Source organism: Bombus pascuorum, chromosome 14 (assembly GCF_905332965.1).
Source record: "Bombus pascuorum chromosome 14, iyBomPasc1.1, whole genome shotgun sequence".
Lineage (NCBI taxonomy): Eukaryota > Metazoa > Arthropoda > Insecta > Hymenoptera > Apidae > Bombus > Bombus pascuorum.
This window is the reverse complement of record NC_083501.1, coordinates 3,173,165-3,195,056: the sequence shown is the minus strand read 5'-3', so window position 1 is coordinate 3,195,056 and position 21,892 is coordinate 3,173,165. Positions and strand designations below refer to the sequence as shown.

At 35.7% G+C, this 21,892-nt stretch overlaps 1 protein-coding gene and 1 long non-coding RNA gene across 9 annotated transcripts in view; one reads left to right on the top strand and one right to left on the bottom strand.

Moving 5' to 3' along the window:
* LOC132914200 (pleckstrin homology domain-containing family G member 3) overlaps nucleotides 1-21,892 on the top strand; it is an 89,553-nt gene that overhangs the window by 61,459 nt on the left and 6,202 nt on the right. For 6 of the 8 annotated variants that reach the window (XR_009659527.1, XM_060973089.1, XM_060973085.1 and 3 more), the window contains exon 2: nucleotides 20,641-21,201. Coding sequence is in view for 7 of the 8 variants with exons in the window: in XM_060973089.1 (XP_060829072.1) it covers nucleotides 20,641-21,201 (561 nt within the window). In the remaining variant the exon portion in view is untranslated. Of the gene's footprint in view, nucleotides 1-3,477; nucleotides 3,645-20,433; nucleotides 20,541-20,609; nucleotides 21,202-21,892 lie in introns of those variants that run through there. The other 2 variants (XM_060973086.1, XM_060973087.1) reach the window with 2 other exon arrangements.
* LOC132914225 (uncharacterized) lies at nucleotides 14,141-20,540 on the bottom strand. The gene is made up of 2 exons (XR_009659541.1): nucleotides 20,414-20,540; nucleotides 14,141-14,288 (listed from the first exon to the last, which is right to left on the bottom strand). It is a non-coding gene; the product is annotated as an uncharacterized LOC132914225 (long non-coding RNA).

Here is a 21,892-nt window from a genome sequence, read left to right as displayed (position 1 = left end):
AATTTGTATATTACAATGCAGATGTTGCACAAATGTATAAAACGTAACAATATTGGGGTGGTGGATAAGAAACTTAGTTGTGCAGTATTCTTATGCGATAACCGATGGAGATCTATTATGGAAAATTGTCATTGTACATTATGGAATATTTATTCCGCTAGTATTTTTGTGATTAGTATGTTTATTGATGCAGTATGGAAATAGATGTACGTATGATTGTGATTGGGTCGATTGAGATGTTCAATATGTTTTATGCATTATAAATGTAGTATTGTAACGTATGGAGATATCTCCTGAATGATATATGAAGAACTGTGTTTGTATAGCACATATTATCTAGTATTGCGGGTTATGAGGGAATGCCACGATTATATTTGCTGATATACACGAGGTACGAAGGTAATATACAATTTATAGCGCATCCAGCATCATGATACATCGTGATATATGTAAAAATGATATCGACACGTTTATTATAATAATATAAAAAGTATTCTATTAGATGTGTATTTATTAAAAAGAGTGAGATAAGAATACGATATTTATAATACTATTTCCATTATACTTACATAGTATGTAAAAGTATCTTTTCTATGTTATCTGTATTATTGTGTAATATATGGCACATAGTACAGATATATCAACATCCATATAGTCTACATATTTATCGTACCATATTAATGTTTGGAAATCTGATCAATGTGATAACATACAAAACAATGTTCTCCTTAGTATATTGACTAATTTAATACATTGCACCTTGTGTTTACGTATAACATAAATATTATTACAGCATGTGAAAACATATTCTGCAATACTATCTTATATTTACTCATTACTATGTATGAAGAAATATAATGTTCTAACAATGGTGCGTTGCCTACAATATGTCTAGCATTCTAAAGTGTGAAGATGCATCCCATACACCGTATCTTCCTTTTTAATGTATGCAAATAAGGTCTGTACAGTGAGTCTGCTATTATGCAGCCCCTCTACTATTACAGTATAATGAAGTCTGAAGGTGGTTTGATGAATTCTAATGAAAATTCAACCAGAGTTCCTCATGGAAGAGCCAGTACCTCGTGTAGGAGTCAGCTGAAGAATCTTTGCAATCGGTGCAAATCTTCCACTGTTTTGCGACATTTTCCTCATTCTCTGTGTCGAATCTTTAATTCACCGAAACTTATCTGATAGATGAATTAAAGTGGTGCGAATCTGTAATTTGAAAACGATGAACGAACATGATAATAAACAGAATTTCACATCCATCTTATGATCTAAATTCTAATAAAGCTAGGGCTTTGGGCAACCGTCTGTCTGAGACAGATGAAGAGTCTGATGAAGCTTCTTTCGATTAACTGTGAGATAATTCCACGCTAGATTTTGAGATGCTCGAGTTCAATGGAAAGTAAATCCTATAAAACCAGTCACGTATGTGAGCTCTTTAATTGAATCTCTGGCTGACCTGCTATGTTTCTACTACCTGTACGAATAAATCTACTTTTTATCGCGATTATGAAATCCTCGTGAAATCTAGGGAACGATTATTATATTCCGCTTGCATGATGCTGTTGATGAAACTACATAAGAAATAAAAGATATCTAAATTTTTCTATTCTAAAAACTTTTGCTGTGCCAATGTTCGAATTGCAAAAGATTTCATAGTAAATTGGCTTTGGTGTTAGGCGTCTTTTTCAAAATGAAATATGATGGATTAAACGTGAAATTAGGGCGAGTTTAATTTTGCTAGTTTCTGATTTGTTTAAGAGATACGAAATCTTGAATTTTGTCATCTTTATCTATGAGAACCCGCTGTACTTGTAGATTTTTATTTCGCAAATTATTCATCGCATATTTTTCTGTTTTTACTTTAATTTAGAATGTTTCAAGTATTCTAATAATATTTGGTCACATTGAAAAATTGATTTCTTAGTCTGGAGAGTTAGAAGCAAATTGTTTGCAAATTTTTCTCTGAAAATTGAGTGTTTTTAAGTTACAAAATATTTTTCATTCGCTATAGATTAATTTCTACATATTCAAAATCCTTTTGAGACTTAGTTCATAACCTCGTTTGAATTTTCCTTGTCAAAAATCCAAAGGAGAAGATTTCGCTTTTAGAAAAAATGTAAAATACGGATTAAATTCTATATATCAGAAATAAAACAAATTACAATTTCGATTCGATATTCCTCGCATAAACCAAAGGAATTTCGCGTCGAGAGAAAATTTACATATATATGTATTCAATAATTCTCTTTGAAACGGTACCTACAATGATGTATGTGAGTTACATTATTGCTGAAAGAGACGTAAAGAACGCCAGACACGAGTCTCGAGACAGATGGTGTGATAATCGTAACACGAGTCGATCTGATAGATGACATCCTTAGCCGTACAATTTGTTAACCTTCTCGTTACGTACAATTGCGCGATACGTTCTTTCTATTTCATGCAACCATGTTACACTCGTTGAATGATTAATAAGACCGATAAGAGAGGCTGCATTACAGTGTACTTATGGCGGTGAGACTGGACAGATAACTTCCAGTCCCCTTCCCCATAATCGTTTTGTAAATGCATATGGCTTTTTCATGGAACAATTCTCGTGGAAGGTTTCGTTTTCTTGACGCAAGTAGTTTCGTTTCGATGAATTTGAATAATAATGCTATGAAAGACTCGTACATCTGGACACCATCACCTGCAAAAACAAACTTCTATCAGTTATGTGAAAACGTTTCAAGCTCACAGCTCAAAATCAAATGATATGCGCTGGAGTTTTCTCTGGATGACACGATTGAATCTCCGAACGCTATTTCAATTCATAAATCTCATCTGCAAAAATAAACTTCTACCAATCATAGGGGACTGTAAGAAACTCATAGGTTATAATCAAACGATGCGCCAGAAATAACGCTATAAGAAATGCATAAATGCCAACACCATCATCTGCAAAAACAAGCTTCAATTAATTATACAAGAACGTTTCGAGCTCATAATTTACAAACAAACAGTACACACCCTCTTTGGATAACAAAGGACTAAATTCCTTAATGCCATCCGAACAGCGTTATCTGCGATCTAAACAGCTCGGAACCATTCGTCACCGCATTGTGAGTGTTCCTTTACGTCCAGTCCCGCTCGTCGTCGGCATTCGGATCCGTCTATCCGAGTGGCACACTCGCTCCATTCCCATCTTCGCCTCTCTCCACAGTATCTACCTGTTGCTCGAGCAGCGAAGGCTGCGCAGTACCTACTCGTTTGTGCTCTATTCACACGATCTGCGCACCTGATTCCTAACCGCAACTTTATATTTCAAAGTATTCATTGGTGTTTGTGAAAATATTATTCTATAACTTGAGAAAAGGATTCGAAGAAAGGATCGTTGTGTCTTTTATTGCTTGTTGCATCAGTTTCTCCTGGACGAAACAGTGAATCGTTTAACTCGTGATCGATATCGTTCTTCGGCGAACAGTGCGTGATTCTTTTCCTTGAAACGACGATCAGTCGCAGTGACACGCATGCGCGTGCACGCGTGTTTCTTCTTGCCGCTGGAATCAATTACTTCCTGAGCCATTACGAGGGCTTCGATTAGGATGCCATCGACTGTGCTACTTCGTGCCTGATTTTATTCCACGACTATTTTGGTGAGTGAGAAAGTATCCACATAACGACACGGTAAACTGCCAATACAAAATTACCGTAGGAATAACAAGTTGCTAAGCTTTTTAGAATAAGACAAATCTCAGTTGCCATTTTTCAAATATATATAAATTCCATAGACTAAGAAACTGCTCGACTATGCGAATCATTTAGACGATATTGTCAGAGGAAAAGCGTGCAACTATAATACGCGGAAGTTAAATGTTACGGTGGAGTATATTTCTTTCAATCTTTTGAGGATTCCAGGGCAAAGTATGCACGAGACAGCCCACGTGTCAACCCTGTTACGTTCTTCCGATCAATTTCGTGCCGCTCGTACTTTTCGTAACGCTAACAAATATCTTGAGTCTGAAGAAAATATGAAACGATCCTTATTCGTCGATTAAATTTTGTATTAAATTTTTTTAAAACACCAACGATTCTTTTTATTTGTCAAAACGAGAACAAGCTTGAAAAACGTGGAAGCTTGAGGGCTGAGGTAGCGTTATATCGTAGTGTGGAAAATGCGCGGCAATTTTAAAATGATCCGAGCTGTTGCACAAACCGATATCAACACTCAGAAACATCTTTCTTTCGCAGAACAATTTATTGGATAAATGTAATAAATAATTTATTAAATTGAACCGATCATTCACGTTTATGTCTAGAGTATAATTATAATATTCGACATGCATTTTAAAATTATTACTGTTCAATTATAGTAGCAAAATAAGATTCCAATAAACTCGTCGATATTAGAATGTGATTTTGAAGAATTTTTATCGTACGTTACATTAAAGAGGAAGTTTAAAGTGTATAATCTTCGAAATTACACGAATTAGCCGATATAATCGATATTTAAAAATATTTTTAAGAGCGACGATAGTCCGGTTATTGACACTGATAATCTAAACGATGGTAAAGATAGCGTTTTCATGAAAATATTAATAGAAATTGTTATTCCAACCCAACGAATGGGACTTTGTACCCGTTTGGAGTTCTGTTATGAGATAAAGTGATTCATGGAACACTCACGCTCTAATGGTTGTCTCGTGGGAAGTCTGTCAGCGACATATCTATTTCCGGTTTATGAAATTACGAATTGTTTCAAGGATATACGAGCTTCTTTAAATAATTGCGCAATATAAAATATCAAGCTAAGCTAATTAGAACAACGAATAAATTAGTTGAAGAAGTTTGTTGGGGAAATTTTATTCTAATTTGTCGATACAACGGTCCATCATTTTTTCTTTCTTCTTACAAATTGAAATTTCCCGAACGAAAGTAAAAAATAGTCTGATATTTTATTAATAAATTAATAATAATATTATTGTAAAATTTGTTTCACAGTAATATGATATTTCGTTTTAAAATAAAAGAAAGATGATTTGTTTTGACAAGAACTCACAGAAATTGTTTGAACGAGACTTAGAAATACACAGTAATGGAAAAAGCAAATTTAAAAGACGATAATTGTGTTAGAAAGAAAAAATAATAAATTCCAAAGTTTTACGTATCTTTATAATGTCTTTTTCATTGCAAACATATACATTCATTCTTCAACAATTTTCAAATAGGAATAGAGAAAACGTTCGGTTTAAACGCAAATAGTCCTAGATAAAACGCATGGGAGTCACAATTCCACGGCGATTATCTTCATAGAAGATAACACTTATCGCACGTTCGATCAATTATTTGATCTTCCAAGCGGCAATGGAAACCGGGTTATCGTCGTTCAAACACAGTGTTCCGATAGCGTTTGCGTGCAATTTTCCTTTATCGATCCTAGATGTACTCGATTACGCAAGAATGGGAGAGTAGAACATTAACATGCATAGAAATCTGATAAAAATATCGTAGACTGTAATGTTATCGTATCTCTGTGATTCATTTTTAAAAGGATTAATGTATTTACAAAAGACTTATTATTATGTGTAATTATATAGATTGTAAAGGGAAGAACAATTTGTTTCTTCTTACTCAATACAAATAGAGATAGAGATAACTATGTGTAGAATAAATGAATCAATCTACAGTTGTCTATCTCGTGTACTTTCATCAGCATGATTGTAAAGCAATTTTGTTTCATAATTTTTAGGAAAATTTGCAATCAGAATTAATAACGTTTTTGGAATATGCTGTATAATTGTTACTTGTATATTTTAGTTTGCAACCCCTAAAGGCTTTTGTTTAAGTATCCATAGTCTGATACTATATATATTAGTCCCAAAGTCCCAAAAGCTTCTTTTGTTCTATTTGTTTAAGATGGAACCCTGTTCTATTGGAAAAAAATTATAAATAATTCAATAAAATAATGTAAAAGAACATATGTTGTGCATCTATTGTTTCCTTATAAGGTGAAAGAAACTTTTGGGACAACCTAACAGAATCCATAAATTTATTAGTATTCAGCAGTACTGTTATTGAAATGTATTAATAATTTTAACACAAATCTCAAATCTATCAGCAATTGTGATACTACTATTCAGATTTGCTAACGTTAACAATTCCTTTTAAATAATATCTGATACCATATACATCCGCAAAATCTATTAGCATTCAATCTTTTACTTTTTAAAGCAATGGACAAGTACCTACACAATCTTTTATCTTTCATTTTTATTTTTTTTTTTTAACAACCAATACAGATTTGTTAACTTCCTTAGACACTTTGTACCTCGCAAGGGGTTGAAAATTATTGCGTATAAATATCTATAGAACCCTTTATTTTTTTTTTTGAAGTAATACAATTTTTCTTTTTACTTTTCTAAGTACTTCGAATTTAATCCCAAAGTCTTCTACTTCGATTTTTTAATCTGAACGTTTCGCCTTCATACTTGCGTTGCGATTTCCTTTGCTCCTTATTACGTCGAGGGTTAAAAGTGCAAGACATCGTTCGAGGGTTAAAAAGCGAGCAAATATTCCCAAAGTATTCAAAGAATCTCTTAAGCAATTTCCTAGCCTGCATAAACCTATTATTATTTAGGCGAACCTGTTATTATCTTCCACGAATATTCTCCAACCTTTTGGGATCCTCCCCCTTCAAACACCTCATTCCCATTATTTTTCCTTTCTTTTTTTCTTTTCTCTTCTTTTTTTCTTTTTTCTTTTCGCCAAACAAAAAGAATTATCCTTATCCCATTGGCCAACGTCCAAAATTCACGTGCCTTCGAGTTCGAAGGTGCACACAGAAGCTAATGGCTGCGCGAATCCTCCGGTCACGTAGAACACGATCAGGCTCTCTGTTCAGGGTGCAGGGAATGCTGGAAAAGACAGAAAAGTCGCGAGGACGATGGAGGGCAGAGAAAAGGAAGAGAGAGATCGTATTCGCGTCACGTAGAGAACCGCGCGAGGATCACGTTTAAACCAACGTGGGACTCCTTTGCTCCGGAATTCCAGGCCTGCCTTTTGTAACCCCTTATCTGTTCCCGGAGATGCACCCGGAAGCCGTGCATTCCGCAGGATAATGCAACGTGACCGCGTCAAAAGTGTCCGCTTTTAGTCGGCTCTTACAGTCGGTCAAAATCTTTCAGGGAGTTTGAATAATTTTTGTTTTTCTTTATCCTTAATATTCATCCGATGCTGTTCGATATTAATTTACAATAATAGTAATAAGAGTTCGGTGTACGTGAATTTAAAAAAATATCGTAAAAGCAAATCTATTTCCAGTCTGTGAAACTAAAATTAAATAAAATAAATAACAACAGTTTATTTTTCAGTCTTCTGGCCACGAAAAGACTCGTATTTACAATTGGTTTTTCGATTTACCGTACACTCTCCAATATAAATCTGTTTGTTTATCCGATACGTTTATTTATACACACCTGAAATCTGGCTATTTAATCATTTCTCTAGCTGTTGCCTATTTGTCCAACTATAATATTCATTTATAATAATAATCTTAAAAATAATAATAATCTTTGCAGTCATACTTATGTATAATCTATTTGAAAAGGATTGTCCAATTCAATTCTGTAACTTAAAGCCATCTAGTAGACGAATTCCATGACGGAAAAATGTTGTATCTTTAGACGAGATCCAATTGTCAGAACAAAGAATACCTGGGAGTTTTGACGATTAGGAAGTATTCGTCATATTGTGTTGGCAATTAAGTGATTGCGGATTTTCTCATTAGGTGGTAATGACAAAACCCGCAATCACTTGGTTGCCAACCCATTATTTGTTTCACTTTTATGCCATGGGCATCTATGCAGACAAATGAAGCTTTATACTATTTATACATAAAACAAATAAAGCTTCCCAAGTTGCTTGTGTGAAATGAAGTTTCCTTTATATTATTGTGCAATCATACAAGTCAATTTTAGTAACCACAAATCTCGTTTGAAACTGGACTTGCCATTTAACTGCTTGTTAACTCTTTGAGGTACAGGATCTTAAGATAGGAAAGGAGTCTAGTTGCGCAGAAATTTTATTAAAAATTAAATTATGAACTTCAATACGAATCAATTACGAACATGTTCTGGCTAAATTAGTACACGTTTTTCGTGTTATAATTCTGATTAATCGTGATGATTAATCATCGATTCCTGTTACGTAACAGGTTAAAATTCGTCTGTCTGTAAATATCTATGAGAACTTTGCTCAACTTTGAAGCTTACCCGAATAAAATTGCAATCTCTTGAATACGGAAATTCAGCTGCGATAAACTATAATTTGATAAACTTTGAAGTCTACGCAACTCAGAACTTCGTCAAATTGAAGCTTAATATCGTTTCAATATTAATACAAATATTACCATTATATTAAGGAATATTTACTCCAATACATACGTTCGATGAAATATTTGTGATAAATTATATGCGACTCAGGATCCAATGAGTTCTTAGAGGATGTGAAGAAAAAGAAGAAGAAGATATTAAATGATAGGTGTAACGTTGGGTTCAAGGTAAATTCGACGAGTTTCCGCCGCGGTTCTTTGACAGAGATTAATAAATACGTGGATGATGGAATGCGCGGGACGACCGCGAAAGAAGAATGCGCTGGAATGCGAATGACTCATGGAAAAGGACCGAACACCAAAGAAGAAGCTGCATCGTGAAGATCAGCTACTGCCGAACGAAGACTGTTCGATAAAGAAAAGTAAACAGCTCGTTTGGGAAAATAAAATCTTTATGACGATGTTGAATTAAAAAACAAATTTGGAAAGATACATATGAAAAGGAATTATGATCTACTCGTGTAGCCATTTCAAACGATATCAGATTCAAATTCAATTCGAAGTTCGTGAACGAAAAGTTAACTCAACTATTGATTTGTCTTCGTATTTTAATGGTAGTAATAATTTTATTACTTTTCTTTTGTTATTTATTAAAATGTAGAAGAGTATTTTATATATAGGGCGAAGTTAAAGAAATTGCAATGACAATTTTTTTTTCTAATTGAAAAGATGACTTAAAATGTTAGTTTATTTTCTATTTGTTATCTCGGGGAAAAAAGTATCTTAATAAAATAAGAATGTGTTTTAAAGTAGAATCTTTCTATTTCGATATTTCACGTGGTTGTATTATTAGAATGATTGTAATAACAATTGAGTTTGTTATCCCTGTTTGAGTTACTCAATTGGATCGATTCCAAGCAAATAGAAACCGCAACGTCATCTAAAACGTGATTTATGAAAGTAACGAGCGAAAGTGGCAGCTGGAAGCGTTTAACGTTTATACTGCGAATTATATCGCCGACAGTAAACGCCGCCTTTTAATCGACTTGCAATTCAACAGTACAAAACGTCTACTATCTTTATTCAGTTCCTAGATTACCAAGAAAAAAAACTTACGTAATATCTTCGAAAGTTACACTATTTATCCCATTCAAATTTCTTAGAAATAGATAATACTTAAATATTATTATATCCAACTCACATGTAGTTAAAAATATGGACGTATACAAATTTAATGAACAGATAAAATAGATAAAAGATTATATAAGTATACTTACTGTGATCATTTTAAACAGTCTTCCTTGAAACATTTTTCGTTATTATCTGCGCAAGAATTTCAGATAATGTCGTACTGTGCGATTCTTCCTTTTATTTAATTTCATTTTTTGACTTCATATCTCATACGTTTCCTTTTTGGTAACGGTATGAACATAATTTTTATCTCCGATGAATTATAGTAGCAGAGTGGTCAGGATGATCAATTTTTGAGTTTTCATAATAAGATTCACAGTGGTGGATTTGCAGAATTTTGAATTATCCTTTATATAATATTTCTTCTTTATATTGGGTTGGCAACTACCACCTAATACCAGCTAATGACAAAATCAGCAATCGCTTAATTGCCAACCCAATATAATGATAGGTTTGTCCATTTGCTTTGAATTATCTGCCTTTTCGTATATCTGCAATTTTTACTTCATTTCTTCGCCATTATAATAATATTTATATAATACAATTTGATACAAGTATAGAGAGGGTACACAGTCCATAGATAAGTAACCGAGTCTCGTACGTAGAATCTCATTGTGAAGACAAATGTTTGCCTTCAATTTTTTTTTTTTTTAATTTTATTTTGGTTATTTTACAATTTGTCCTTGTGGACATTTGGTAAAGTGTTATATCTCGTTGGTGAAGAAAAAAAAATAAAATAAAAAATAAATATAGCATGTGGGTGGCTACCCCCAGCGGGGTGCCAGCTTCGTTTTTTCTAAGTTATATCTTTTATGTTGCCTTCAATTTGTCAAGATTATGCTAAGTACACCTGTATCTTCTTAAATGGAACTGTACAATTCCGCATGGAAGAATAGCAAGGTATTTGAAAGATAATTACTTTTGAAAGATTTAACTTCAATCGTAATCTCTAAAGATTATCCATAATCTCGTAAAGCTTATCGCACGAAAGACAAGAAAAACATAAAGAGTACTTGTTGTTGTCTTTCCTCAACTTCCATGCGACAAGCGTTACAACGTCCGAGTTAAAATATCTTTTAGACTGATCGTTTCTCCACTGAAATGTCTTAAGATAAAAACGTACAGTTCCATCGAAGCAGTTGGCGGTTATTGACGAGTATATTCGTCACGAAGAGATAGCAATGTCTCGTGTTACGACAAATATCGTCATCGTGTCTACGATCGAAATATATCGAAGATAAAGAAACCCAACAACGTGATATTTGCAAAGAAATCGGAACCAGAATATTTATAAATTTTTCAATTAGACAGAATTTCTCAATGATCGTTCATCATCGTGTACGGTCGACTACATCGAAATATATCGCGTTGAAATAATAATCAAAGTGAAAGAAGATGGCGACGCAGCGTGTGGCGTCGGGGTGAGACGATAAAAATAGCGAGCGGGTGGTGAAGAAAGGGGGAAATGTCGGTTCATTGACGAAAAGCAATAGAAACGAGAGGCTCGTCTCGAGTGGCCGACGTTTCTGTATGCCTACCACGTTGCTCTGACTCACGAGAACGCCACAGCTACGTGGTAGATCGTCGCCGTAGTCGCAACTTAAAGCTGCGTTTACATTGGTCCGCTAGATACTATTCCAGTCCAGCGATTCCAGCATTGGATCGAAACTAGAATAACGTAAACAGTGTTTTCATTGTAGTAGCGTGTTGTCGTTCCAGTCCAAAAATCAACCTTTTGTTCCAATGTTTGCTCACACCTCACCATCCAGAATACAACGTCGTTGCAACGTCTGTTACTGGAATCGCGTAGATGGCTCAATGTCCAGCATTGGCTGAAACGTACGCGTTGCTATTGTTTTATTCGTCTTGTTTCTTTGCTTTTTTTCGCATGAATTCATCGCCGTTGTAGTCTATCACTTTCAGAGGATCAGAAACGACTGGAACAATGTAGGACATGGTTTGATTTCCAAGCCAAACCGCTGGAATGTAGTAGCTGGTTATCGCTTCTTAGAGGAGGTAGTCTAAATATAGGCTGACGCTTTTGCTTCACCACTTATTGCCAAACCTGTTGAAGATTTTCAGAATGTAATATTTCGATGTACTTGTGTATATTATTAATATAAATAGTTATATATATAACTATAGAAATATATAGAAATATACGTAAAACATGTTTGTTTTATGATATGGAATTAAAATAAGCTGAAAAGAAGTCACGTCTCTTACAAATTGCATGTTCAAAATGAAAGAAAAAACGTCCATTTTTAAAAGTTCAACTGTTCCATGTTGTAGACCATAACCTGTATTTGAATGTTCTTTACCGACAAAGTTTATTAAAGTTATGGAGTTAAAATAAGCCCAAGAGAAGTCACGTCTCTTTCGAATTGCATGTTCAAAATGAAAGAAAAAACGTCCATTTTTTAAAATTCAACTGTTTCATGTTATAGACCACAACCTATATTTGAATGTCTTTTACCGACAAAGTTTCAAAAAGTTTCGTATAATGCACGTAAAATAGTCGTAAAAATTCTGTGGCAAACGTACCGATACGTGTGGAAAGCGAGGTAATATCCAGCGCTGTAGAAATCGCTGGTTTTCACGAGGTAGTAATACCCGCTACCGTCATGTCAGTCCCTTCGCTGGTTAAATCGTCCGACACGGTCAACGGTGGAATTGGACAATTCCACGCCTCGTCTATGATCAATAGCACGCCTCGTCTGTGATCAATCCCTTTGTCAAACGTCGAACGTAAATCGTGCCGCGATCGTGGATTATACGTCGCGTGATTGCGGATCCGCCTTAATGGCCACGTTGCATGCCGCACAGTCCGGCATTTGGACGAGGATTCGGGACAAAAATCAAAATTCGCTGGCCACGTTCGCACGTTCACGGAATAGGTTCGCGCGTTTGCAGGCCACGTTTTCGCGTTTAGATTTCACGTTTAGATTTCGCGTTTAGATTTCACGTTCCACGTTGCGGCATTTGAACGAGGATTCGGGACAAAGGTAAACAAAAAAGTAGCCTACGACGTGCAGTTTTCTGACTGAAACTTGACACCAGGCGATCCGATGTGATATCGAATCTTTGTTGGTGATTCGTCTGCCACTTGGCTCCGTCGAAATATCTCGAATATTTATTTCTTTGTATAACCACACACGGTGACGTTTAACACAACCTTAGCAGGCCCGGTCAACCGACCGATTTCAAAATTTAATTTTAAACTGTGCATTCGTCGTTGCTTCTTTTGTTCGTCTAACTTTATGTACATTTCTATATCTTCCGATTAATGTAAATAAGTTTCTCGATTTTTGTTAATCGAATGAAAAGTTTGTCGATTTTTTGGCGAATTGTCGCTTACATTTCTAACGCTTACAGAATGATGATATCATAGCATTAATCAGATCAAAATTGAGCGACGATCGTTTCAATTTTTTGTCCACCGTGTGCCGCACTGCGCCGGGACGATCCATTTTCCCGACAAAAGTTCGCCAGGTAACCGGATTCCACGTTAATCCGAGACCAGTTTTCGTTGGCATATGAAAATGGTCGCGCGTCGAAGGGTCACAACAGAGAGACTACAAAAGGCAATTAAGTAACCGTCGCAACGTCGTTTATCACTAGCAATTTATGGCGTTACACGGTAGTTACGAAACGATTATCCGCACGCTGTGGCACGAGCTACGAAAGTGAAAGAAAAAAGAAAGAAAGAGATTTTACGAGCAATCTTATTATACCAAATTGAAAGAGCATTTCTGTAGAAAGAATCGCCTGCGGCCGGTTATTTTCTATGTGTACTGGCGTTCAAAAATCTTACAACTTAAGACAATCGTTATATATATATATATATTTATATATTTATATATTTATATATATATATAAATTCATGTTAAAATATCGCGGTTTTATGTATTTATTTTATTTAATAGAAGACGCCTTAAGAGTTTTCAGTGGGAGAACTAAACAGTTGCTTTTTGCAATTAAACAGTTGCGTTCAATAATCTTACAACTTAGGACAATCGTTATATATATATAAAGTAAATTCATGTTAAAATATCACGGTTTTATGTATTTATTTTATTTAATAGAAGACGCCTTAAGAGTTTTCAGTGGGACAACTAAACAGTTGCTTTTACATTTGTTGTTTCGTGTAAGAGGAAACGATTTACGTCTCTTGCGTGTTGTTTGCTCTAGCAGCGTGTTAACCATTTATCGTAGCTTGAAAACACGTAAACAACAGCTTCCTAATAGTAACGTTTAATCGCGCAAGGGATTTTTATCAAAAAATGATGTCATCTTTGCTTCTTAAACTAGATAGTCTTCCTTATGTATTCTAATAATATCTGCTGCAATTAGTAGTAATAATTGTGCAATTTCTCGATAACTTTGACCCTTTTTTCTATGATAAATTACGTTACTTTTTTTTTCTTTTAATCAAAACCAGTATTTTGCTCTTTTTCCGGTATGTTAGATAAATATTTATCTGGAATAGGGTACTTCTATCCTCGTTACGAGTCTTTTCTTTTCTTTTCTCCTTTTTTCTTTTTTTTTTCATTTTTCTGACAAATAAATCTCCCGTTAATTGATTTTGTCTGTGATGTTAAATCGGAATTCGATGTTCGACAATATGCTCGCAATTGGAATTCCTGTTCTTCCGATGAAGAAGGCAAGTTTCTCGAGGAAAAAGGAACTTGTATATCCTTCAAAGTACAACATCTCGCTTCTTCATCGGGTTTCTTGAATCGTCTCGTCTACCCTTAGCGTCAAGTTGTCGGTTTATTCGCTGTTTCGTAAAGGAAGCAAAATTAATCTGTACGCAAAGACGAGAAACAGGGTCGTTCTGGACAGATCTCGAGGTGAATAACCGAGAGGAAAGCGTCTGACTGAGCAAGATGGAGCATAAAAGTGGATCGCAGTAAATCTAAACCTTGCGAGGAGAGTATCATCGACTTTATACACCCATCAAACGTCAAACTAATCTTTTTCCCGGCTTTCGGTTTATTTTAATCCAACTATAAATTGTCCGTGAAACTGCAATGAGAAACCGAGCAACGTTTCAGTTCCTTCCAAAGGAATCGAAACGGAGATCCGAAAGAAAATTGGAAAAAACATTGATTTAGATTATGTTTTTTTAATTATTCCGATTAGCAGGACTATCAAATTGAAATTTTTCAAACAAACTGACATACAAAGCAAGAAAGGCGATGGACCAGGGAATTGTTTCTAATTATTTTTAGAAACTATTGGAAATATTATTGGTTGGTTGTCATTGGAAAAATGTTTAAATAGTAGTTGGAATAAAAAATACAAAGAATAACGTGGTCTAAGGAATTATTTCTAATTACCATGATTAGGAAAATTTCTAAATAGAAACTAAAATAAACTATACGAGGAATAGCGACCACGGGAATAATTTTTAATTATAATGATCAGACAAATTGTTGAATCTTGAAATTGAAACGAAAGATTGTAAGAACAGCGGTACGCGGGATTATCTTTAGAAAAAGTATCGTGGCTGTGGATTTTTAGGTCACCCAGTAGAGCGGAGTACAGTGGGCCCCGTTCACGATAAAAAGCATATAAATGTCAACGTGTGGCCGTTCTTCACGATGCCAGTGAAGTTCAATGTACTTGAACTGGCTGGTGATTTCCAAGTTTTCCCACGATGCCTCATTGAAGACCGGCCAACCGGTATACTTTTCGAAGATGCATAAATGCGTCATCATACATGGGCAAATCATATGGTTGAGCCTGGAAAGATGTTGCTCCGGTCGAGAAAGTATAATGAAGATGTTCTTAAAGTTTCACTCGCCAATTCGCGCTTTAAAATTTCTTTAAACGAGGAATACGATAAACAGCAAGTATTCGAAGGTACAATGAAAGAGAAGAAAATTTATTTCGTAATAATTACAGCCTTTGATATCAGAGTCAAATGCTTTTGAAAAAAATTATTAATAAGATTTATACGACTACGAACATCTTATTCTAATATAATTAATATAATGTTATTATTACTAATGTAATAATATATTTAATGTAATATATATACAAATAATTACACAATTATCATATAAAGACTTACTAAATTTTTCTCGCAAGCATTTGATTCTAACATATATTCTATATATATGTACATAGTTGGAATACAATTACACTTCTATTGTCTATTTTAATTTGTGAAATTATCCTCTAGTGATTTCTGGTAATATTCTTGAACGCTGGAACAAGCAATCCCTGATGTGTATTTGAATATACTATATACATAATATTATGTGAATAATTACAATTAGAACGATATAAATAACTAAGTAATCGTGCAGTCATCTTATCCTAACCTAATCAACATCAAGTTAATTTCAAACGAATGAACTGGATTTAAAGTTATAATGAAATATGTGTATATTTTAAATATACCTTTTTATCGACATTTAAACATGATTAATGTGTGCTTATTTATTTCTACCATTTTAAGCACAATTATCTTTATATATATTATATTTAAATACTCACTAGGGGTTGGTTATTCCAGTGTTTAAAAAAATTACCAGAAATCACTAGAGAATAGTTTCACAAAGGAAGATATACAGATATGGTATATCAAACGTGGTTCTATTTCTAAGAAAAAACCAGTTCCAACACTCTATTCCGAACATATACCTCGAAAGCACTGGATCCCAGACAAAATTCCACAAAGTTCATCTGAAACATTCTGCTGCGTCTATCATCCGATTCGGATTACTTCATCGGTCCGCTGGATCGCTTCTCACGAATCGGAGAACGAGGTCACGCCACGGAGCATCTTTAAATCCCAACAAATCCACCCTTCGCCATTTGTCTTCTCGCACCGGAAGTCAGTAATTTCTACTCACCTGTCGCGATAAACCAGTATTTTAATCCTGAAAAAATGCCAACTACAGGGGAAGCTAAACTCCTTAACGCTAGGCTTACCAGGCCTGGTCGAACGATCGGTTTCAAAATTTAATCTGAAATTGCACGTACCTTGTTACAATATTTCCTTCGTTCGTCTATCTTCACGCAACTCCATGTATCGTCCGATTAATCAATTTCTCAATTTTCGTTAACGCAAGAATTTATATAAAGTTGAACGAACAAAAGAAACGACTGTTCACGGTGGTCATCGACAGAGTCGCGTTACTAAATTCTCTAGAATGATTAAAATAAGATGTTCGTGGTCGTATAAATCTGCGAAATACGTGTAACAAACTTTAAAAAATGTTCAATCTTAAAGAGCAACCTTTGCAAGAACCTGACCTTCACTTTTGTCTTGCCAATCCGACAAATCTTTTTGTACGTCATCCGGGACGACTAATTCCTCTGACTTCTCGAAAGGACTCGAGTCGTTTAGCTCGATTTTGAAAGAGTTACTCGGCTTTAAATCGTCAGTATGTTAATGACGGTAATTGTGCAACTATAACGCTGCAGTAACGAATAATAGAGGCGTTAATTCGGGTGCGAGGTGAGACGGCGAAGCGTGTCATCGGTCTCGAGCGTGACAGCCGCGAGGAAGCTGGTGCACGCGAGGCCGAGACGAAAGTTGGTCCCGTTCTATTATTAGCCGAGTTCCAGCCAAGTGCAACATCGCGATCGGCGCAGGCAACGCATATGGCCAGCAACGAGCGAAGCGGAGCAAAGCGGAAAGAAGCGGAGCGAGGGAGATACCGTGTCGGCCTGATCTGCCTCTCCACGTTACTAGATTCTCTGTTTAGTTATTTTTTGTTTGTTCCTCCTCCTCCTCATCTCCTCGTCTCCTCCTCCTGCTCCTCTTGCTCTGGACCTCGATACGCTGCTGGAGATGGATGAACTGATTGTGTCGAGATTTCAGGATTTATCGACTAGCCTTCTCAGGATGGAATATTTAGATTAGCGAAGAAAGTTTGAGAATCGGACAAATGTCTTTGTGAATGAAACATTCGAACATATTCCGATGTTTTGCATCATAATTGAGCAACTTTTGCAGATTCGGGGAATCCTGGAAATTAATAAGGTCGTAGGGGAAGAGTTAAAACGATTGATCGAGACGTAGTTTAAAAATGGAACGTGTTCCATATGAAATATTAAAAAATACAATGTTTCAAGATCGGCTAAATCGCTTTGAATATACGATACGCTAAGTGTCTGGGGATTTCCAGGATTTTGGCACTTGTTAGCGCAGTGAGCAAACACTCGCATACAGTTAATAAGATCAACTGATCGAGATAGGTATATTTTTAGGGTCGAGTATTTCAGTTTCAAGCATCGACTATGTATCTTCGAGGATGCTATACGAGTGTCTTGGATTATGGTCTAGGGACTTTTTTGGTGATTTTGGTAATTGCTAGTGTCGTTAGAAGTATCGATAAATTGATCGACAAGTATTTTCACGGTGGAATATTTATATCATCGAAGAAATTTTTAAAGATCGACTAAACGTCTCCGAGGATGAGATATCTTAAACGTTTTGCATTATGGCATAGAAATTTTGACAATTATCAGTGTTGCAGGCAATATTGGGAATATTAATAATTGAGATCGAGCGATATTTTCAAGACGGAGTAATTAGATCGGTGAGCAAAGTTTGAAGAAATTCGAAATCTCAAACTTCTGTTCGAAGAAAGCGTAGAGACGAAAGGATTTCGAGTTTTCACGAAGATGAAGTAAATTTGTCGGACTATAATTTAAAAGTTCTTAGATATTTTAGGAATTTTATGTTTTATAGAGAACATTGAATAAAAGTGAAATATCTTCAGGCTGGAATATTGTACGGGTAGAAAATAATCTAGAATTTTTATTAAAGTTATAATCGAGGAAAAGGAATGTCTCGCTGCAGTAAGTTAGCGAAAGATTTTACGAGAGGAAAGGTAAATTGGGAATATTTGCAACAAATGTTTTACTTTCTTGTTTGGACGCAAATGTCCGGCAAGCAAATTGGCCCATCGATAAATCCCACGGTGGAAAAATACGGTTTGCTTTCTTTGCACGTTCTTTACGAGCCGTGTTTGCATTTATGCTCGACACAGCTGCAAATTCTGAAAGAATAACTTCCTCTGCACTGGCTCTTGCACCGAGGGCTCCGTATATCTTGCTCGGATCATTACCGTTGCAACTTTTTCCTACATAAACGTGGAAACTGAGTTAATTATCCCCAAGTGGAAAGCTGAGCTAAGCTAATTAAAATAAAAATATTCGCTAATAGCGGTGGCATAAAAAGAAGCACATTAATTGTTACGTTACAAGAGATGTTTGCCAATCATCGTGTCGTAAAGAAACGTTCGTTGATCGACGAATTGCAGGAAAAATACTATTTAGTGAATTATAGAAAGAGAAGAAATTTGTCGAAATAGTTCTTCGATGAAGAAACCATAAAAGAAGTATAAGAACGATGTTTAATAATTATCAAATCTAAAAAAGAAGAAAAACAGGAAAGAGATTACTAATCACTAAGTTGTAAAAAAATATATTCAGTGATGTAACAATTTTCCTCAATTTATTAAGCTAGTAATCAGTGAAACAATCTCAAATCTTAATTAAATAAAAAATAAAAAAAAATAAAAATGAACATAAGATACACTCGTGTGCACACGATTATTTTTTTTAATTTGCCTCAGTTTCCTGTATGAAAGAAGAAAAAGAATCCGAGATTGTTTTCGATTCGTTAAACCAGCGATCGATGAAAAAATCTCAAATCTCGGTTAAATAATAATAGTTAAAAAAAAAAAGAAATTTTTAAAATTGTAACTCAGTTTCTTGCGCGGAAGAAGAAGGAAAGATCCGATATTACTGTTAAAGAAAACTTAAAAAATCGGCTGCGACTTTCGCCTGAGAACTTTCTCCTTGGATCACCCTATAGAATTTCAGCGCGCGCGAAATGCAAAAACCGCGCGCGATACAAGTTCATCGGACCACGTTGATTCACGTCAGACTCGTGGGGAATTGGAAACCATCAGGGCTGCACGTTTGTTTATGCGATATTGTTATGCTTCGCTCGAAGTAAAAGCACGAGCTTTCTGCCTTGCCAGACACACCATATTCGCAATAAACGAAATTCCCCGTTGCACGTGCGAAATCGGACCGCCTGGATGCGATAAAGTGCCTAGTGAAGTCGATTCTCTAGCTTTCTTCCGATCTTATCGTGTCTCGAGTGGAAGATAGCCGAAACGAAACTGTTTTCTAACCCGAATGATCGAATGCAGATATCGGTAACAAGATTTCGATGCCTTAGGTGGAGGTTAGAATAGTATGTCTAGGGATTTTTTAGGGTAAATTATATTTTGAGATGACAATAACAATATTTAGTTGCTAATAATAGTTGGCAATATCGATAAAGATCGAAGTATCTTTTGAAACTCTCTGTATGATATTTTTTGGGAATGTTTGCCAAAAATAGGTGTAATTCTTCAATTTGAATTGTATGCGAGTATAAGAACAAAAATTGTTTAAATATTAGTAGAAAAATCGAAAATTGCATTGACAAAGATTTTTTAGGGAAAGAATGTTCGATGTTTCTTTTCAATCCTCTTGCAGTGTTACACTCTCTGTAACCTTAGCGAGCATTGATTTTAACGAAACTATAGGGAATCCTATTCATCTAGGGAACCCTAGAAAATTCAATGCACATATTTCTACGAACAAACGTTCGAGCCATGCAGAAGCTAAGTTGATCAATTCCGTCAAGTTTAATTACACAACTTACGGAGAATTAAATAGCACATAACGTATTCTGATGGCAAAATTAAACAATTAATAACTAAACTTCAAATTCTCGTAAAACAGAGTCGATCGATTTACCTACCGAGTGGTTGTTTTTATCCTTTGAGCAGAAATGTGTAATCTTTGCGTAAACGTGCACCATTGAGACCAAAATTAAAGAGCGAATGAATCGTCGAATGAAAAGATTAAAAAATGCCGTACCATCGAAGATACGCGAACACGGTGATTGAGAACCGCTGCTTCGGAGAATTAAGTAATCTTCCAATCTCGGACAGAATCTTACAGAACTGTTACCTACTTTCGACTTTCTGCTTACTCAATTCCACAAGTTACCTAAAATTACATTCGTATCATATATCACATATAAAAAATATTCCACGACTTCTACCATGATCAGCTTGCCTAACTTGCATCTTTTCGTGTTCCAGGAACAAGTACGGATCTGGTGCCCCAGCTGTTGGGGATGTTCGACGAGTTAGCTCGCCGGGGCAATGGCTATACCGACCACGTGGTACTTCCGCCTGCCTGCAACATACCAGCGGCACTACAGAAACGTTTGAGCCTGGTATCCCATCGAGGCTCCATATTCGGCCAGTTCCATCCTGAATTATCCAAACCTCAACCGGATGACGCTATGGCCGAGCATCCAACGTCAGAGAACACCGTGGTGGATATAGTCGTGGCTGATGACGTTACGCCTGAGAAAGAGAACGACGCGTTACAAACCCTGGAGAACAGCCAACAAGAGAATAGAAGCGAGTGTACGATAGAGAAGAAATCATATAGACGCGAAAGCAACGGTCTCACGCCACTTAGGTACAACAGACGATGCAGAAACGCTGCAAGACCGCTTTCTGGAAGCTCTGTTGCGTCCTCCGGAAGCTCGAGTACCTCCTCCAGTGGGTGCAGTAACCAGGGCAACCAGTGCACCATCAATCCTTATTTGGCGTCGGTTGAATCGCTGGCAGACACTTGCGCCAGCTCTCAAGGTGAGGGTTCAGAGGGCTTTCGCGAAGTTGGTGAAAGTAGAAGAAGATTTGAAGAGGATTGCTGGTGTTGAAAATGATCTGTTTGGAGAGTCTTCTAGCGAGTTTCTTTAAGGAGATAGAAGAAGTATTTCCTTTACGTTTAGACCTAAAAACAAAAGTTGATGATTAGAAGGACAGTTATAATTCTTGTACCAGACAACCAATTTGAGATTATTTGAAGCACTCAAACCAGTTGATAACATTTAATGTTCCTCGTCAGTCAGGAATATTCTTATCTCCACCGATGACATTCTTTTCATCATAAAATAATCTCCAATATAATCCTAGATCATACACCTTCTTTTTACCTCCTTCTTACACCTTTTCTTCAAGTATAGAATGTCAAAAGTATTGCTGTAATTCTTCTTGAGAAAGATACCAAAAGCCAAACAAAATTATCATCGTTAAGCAGCAGTGCGTCAATCGATGTACCTCTATAGATCATTTTAGATTTTCTTTCAACACTCCTTTCTTTACGCCTTGATTTATTAGAAGAGAATGGCTTTGTAAAGTTGTACAACACACGATAATAAATGAACGTATAGCGTCGAGGTTTAAAAAGTTTGAAAAATACCTTAGAAATCCGTTTCTAGATGTATTGGTCGAAAGAGATTTCAAGGCCTTCGACTTTCTCCACGGCTGTAGCGTAATC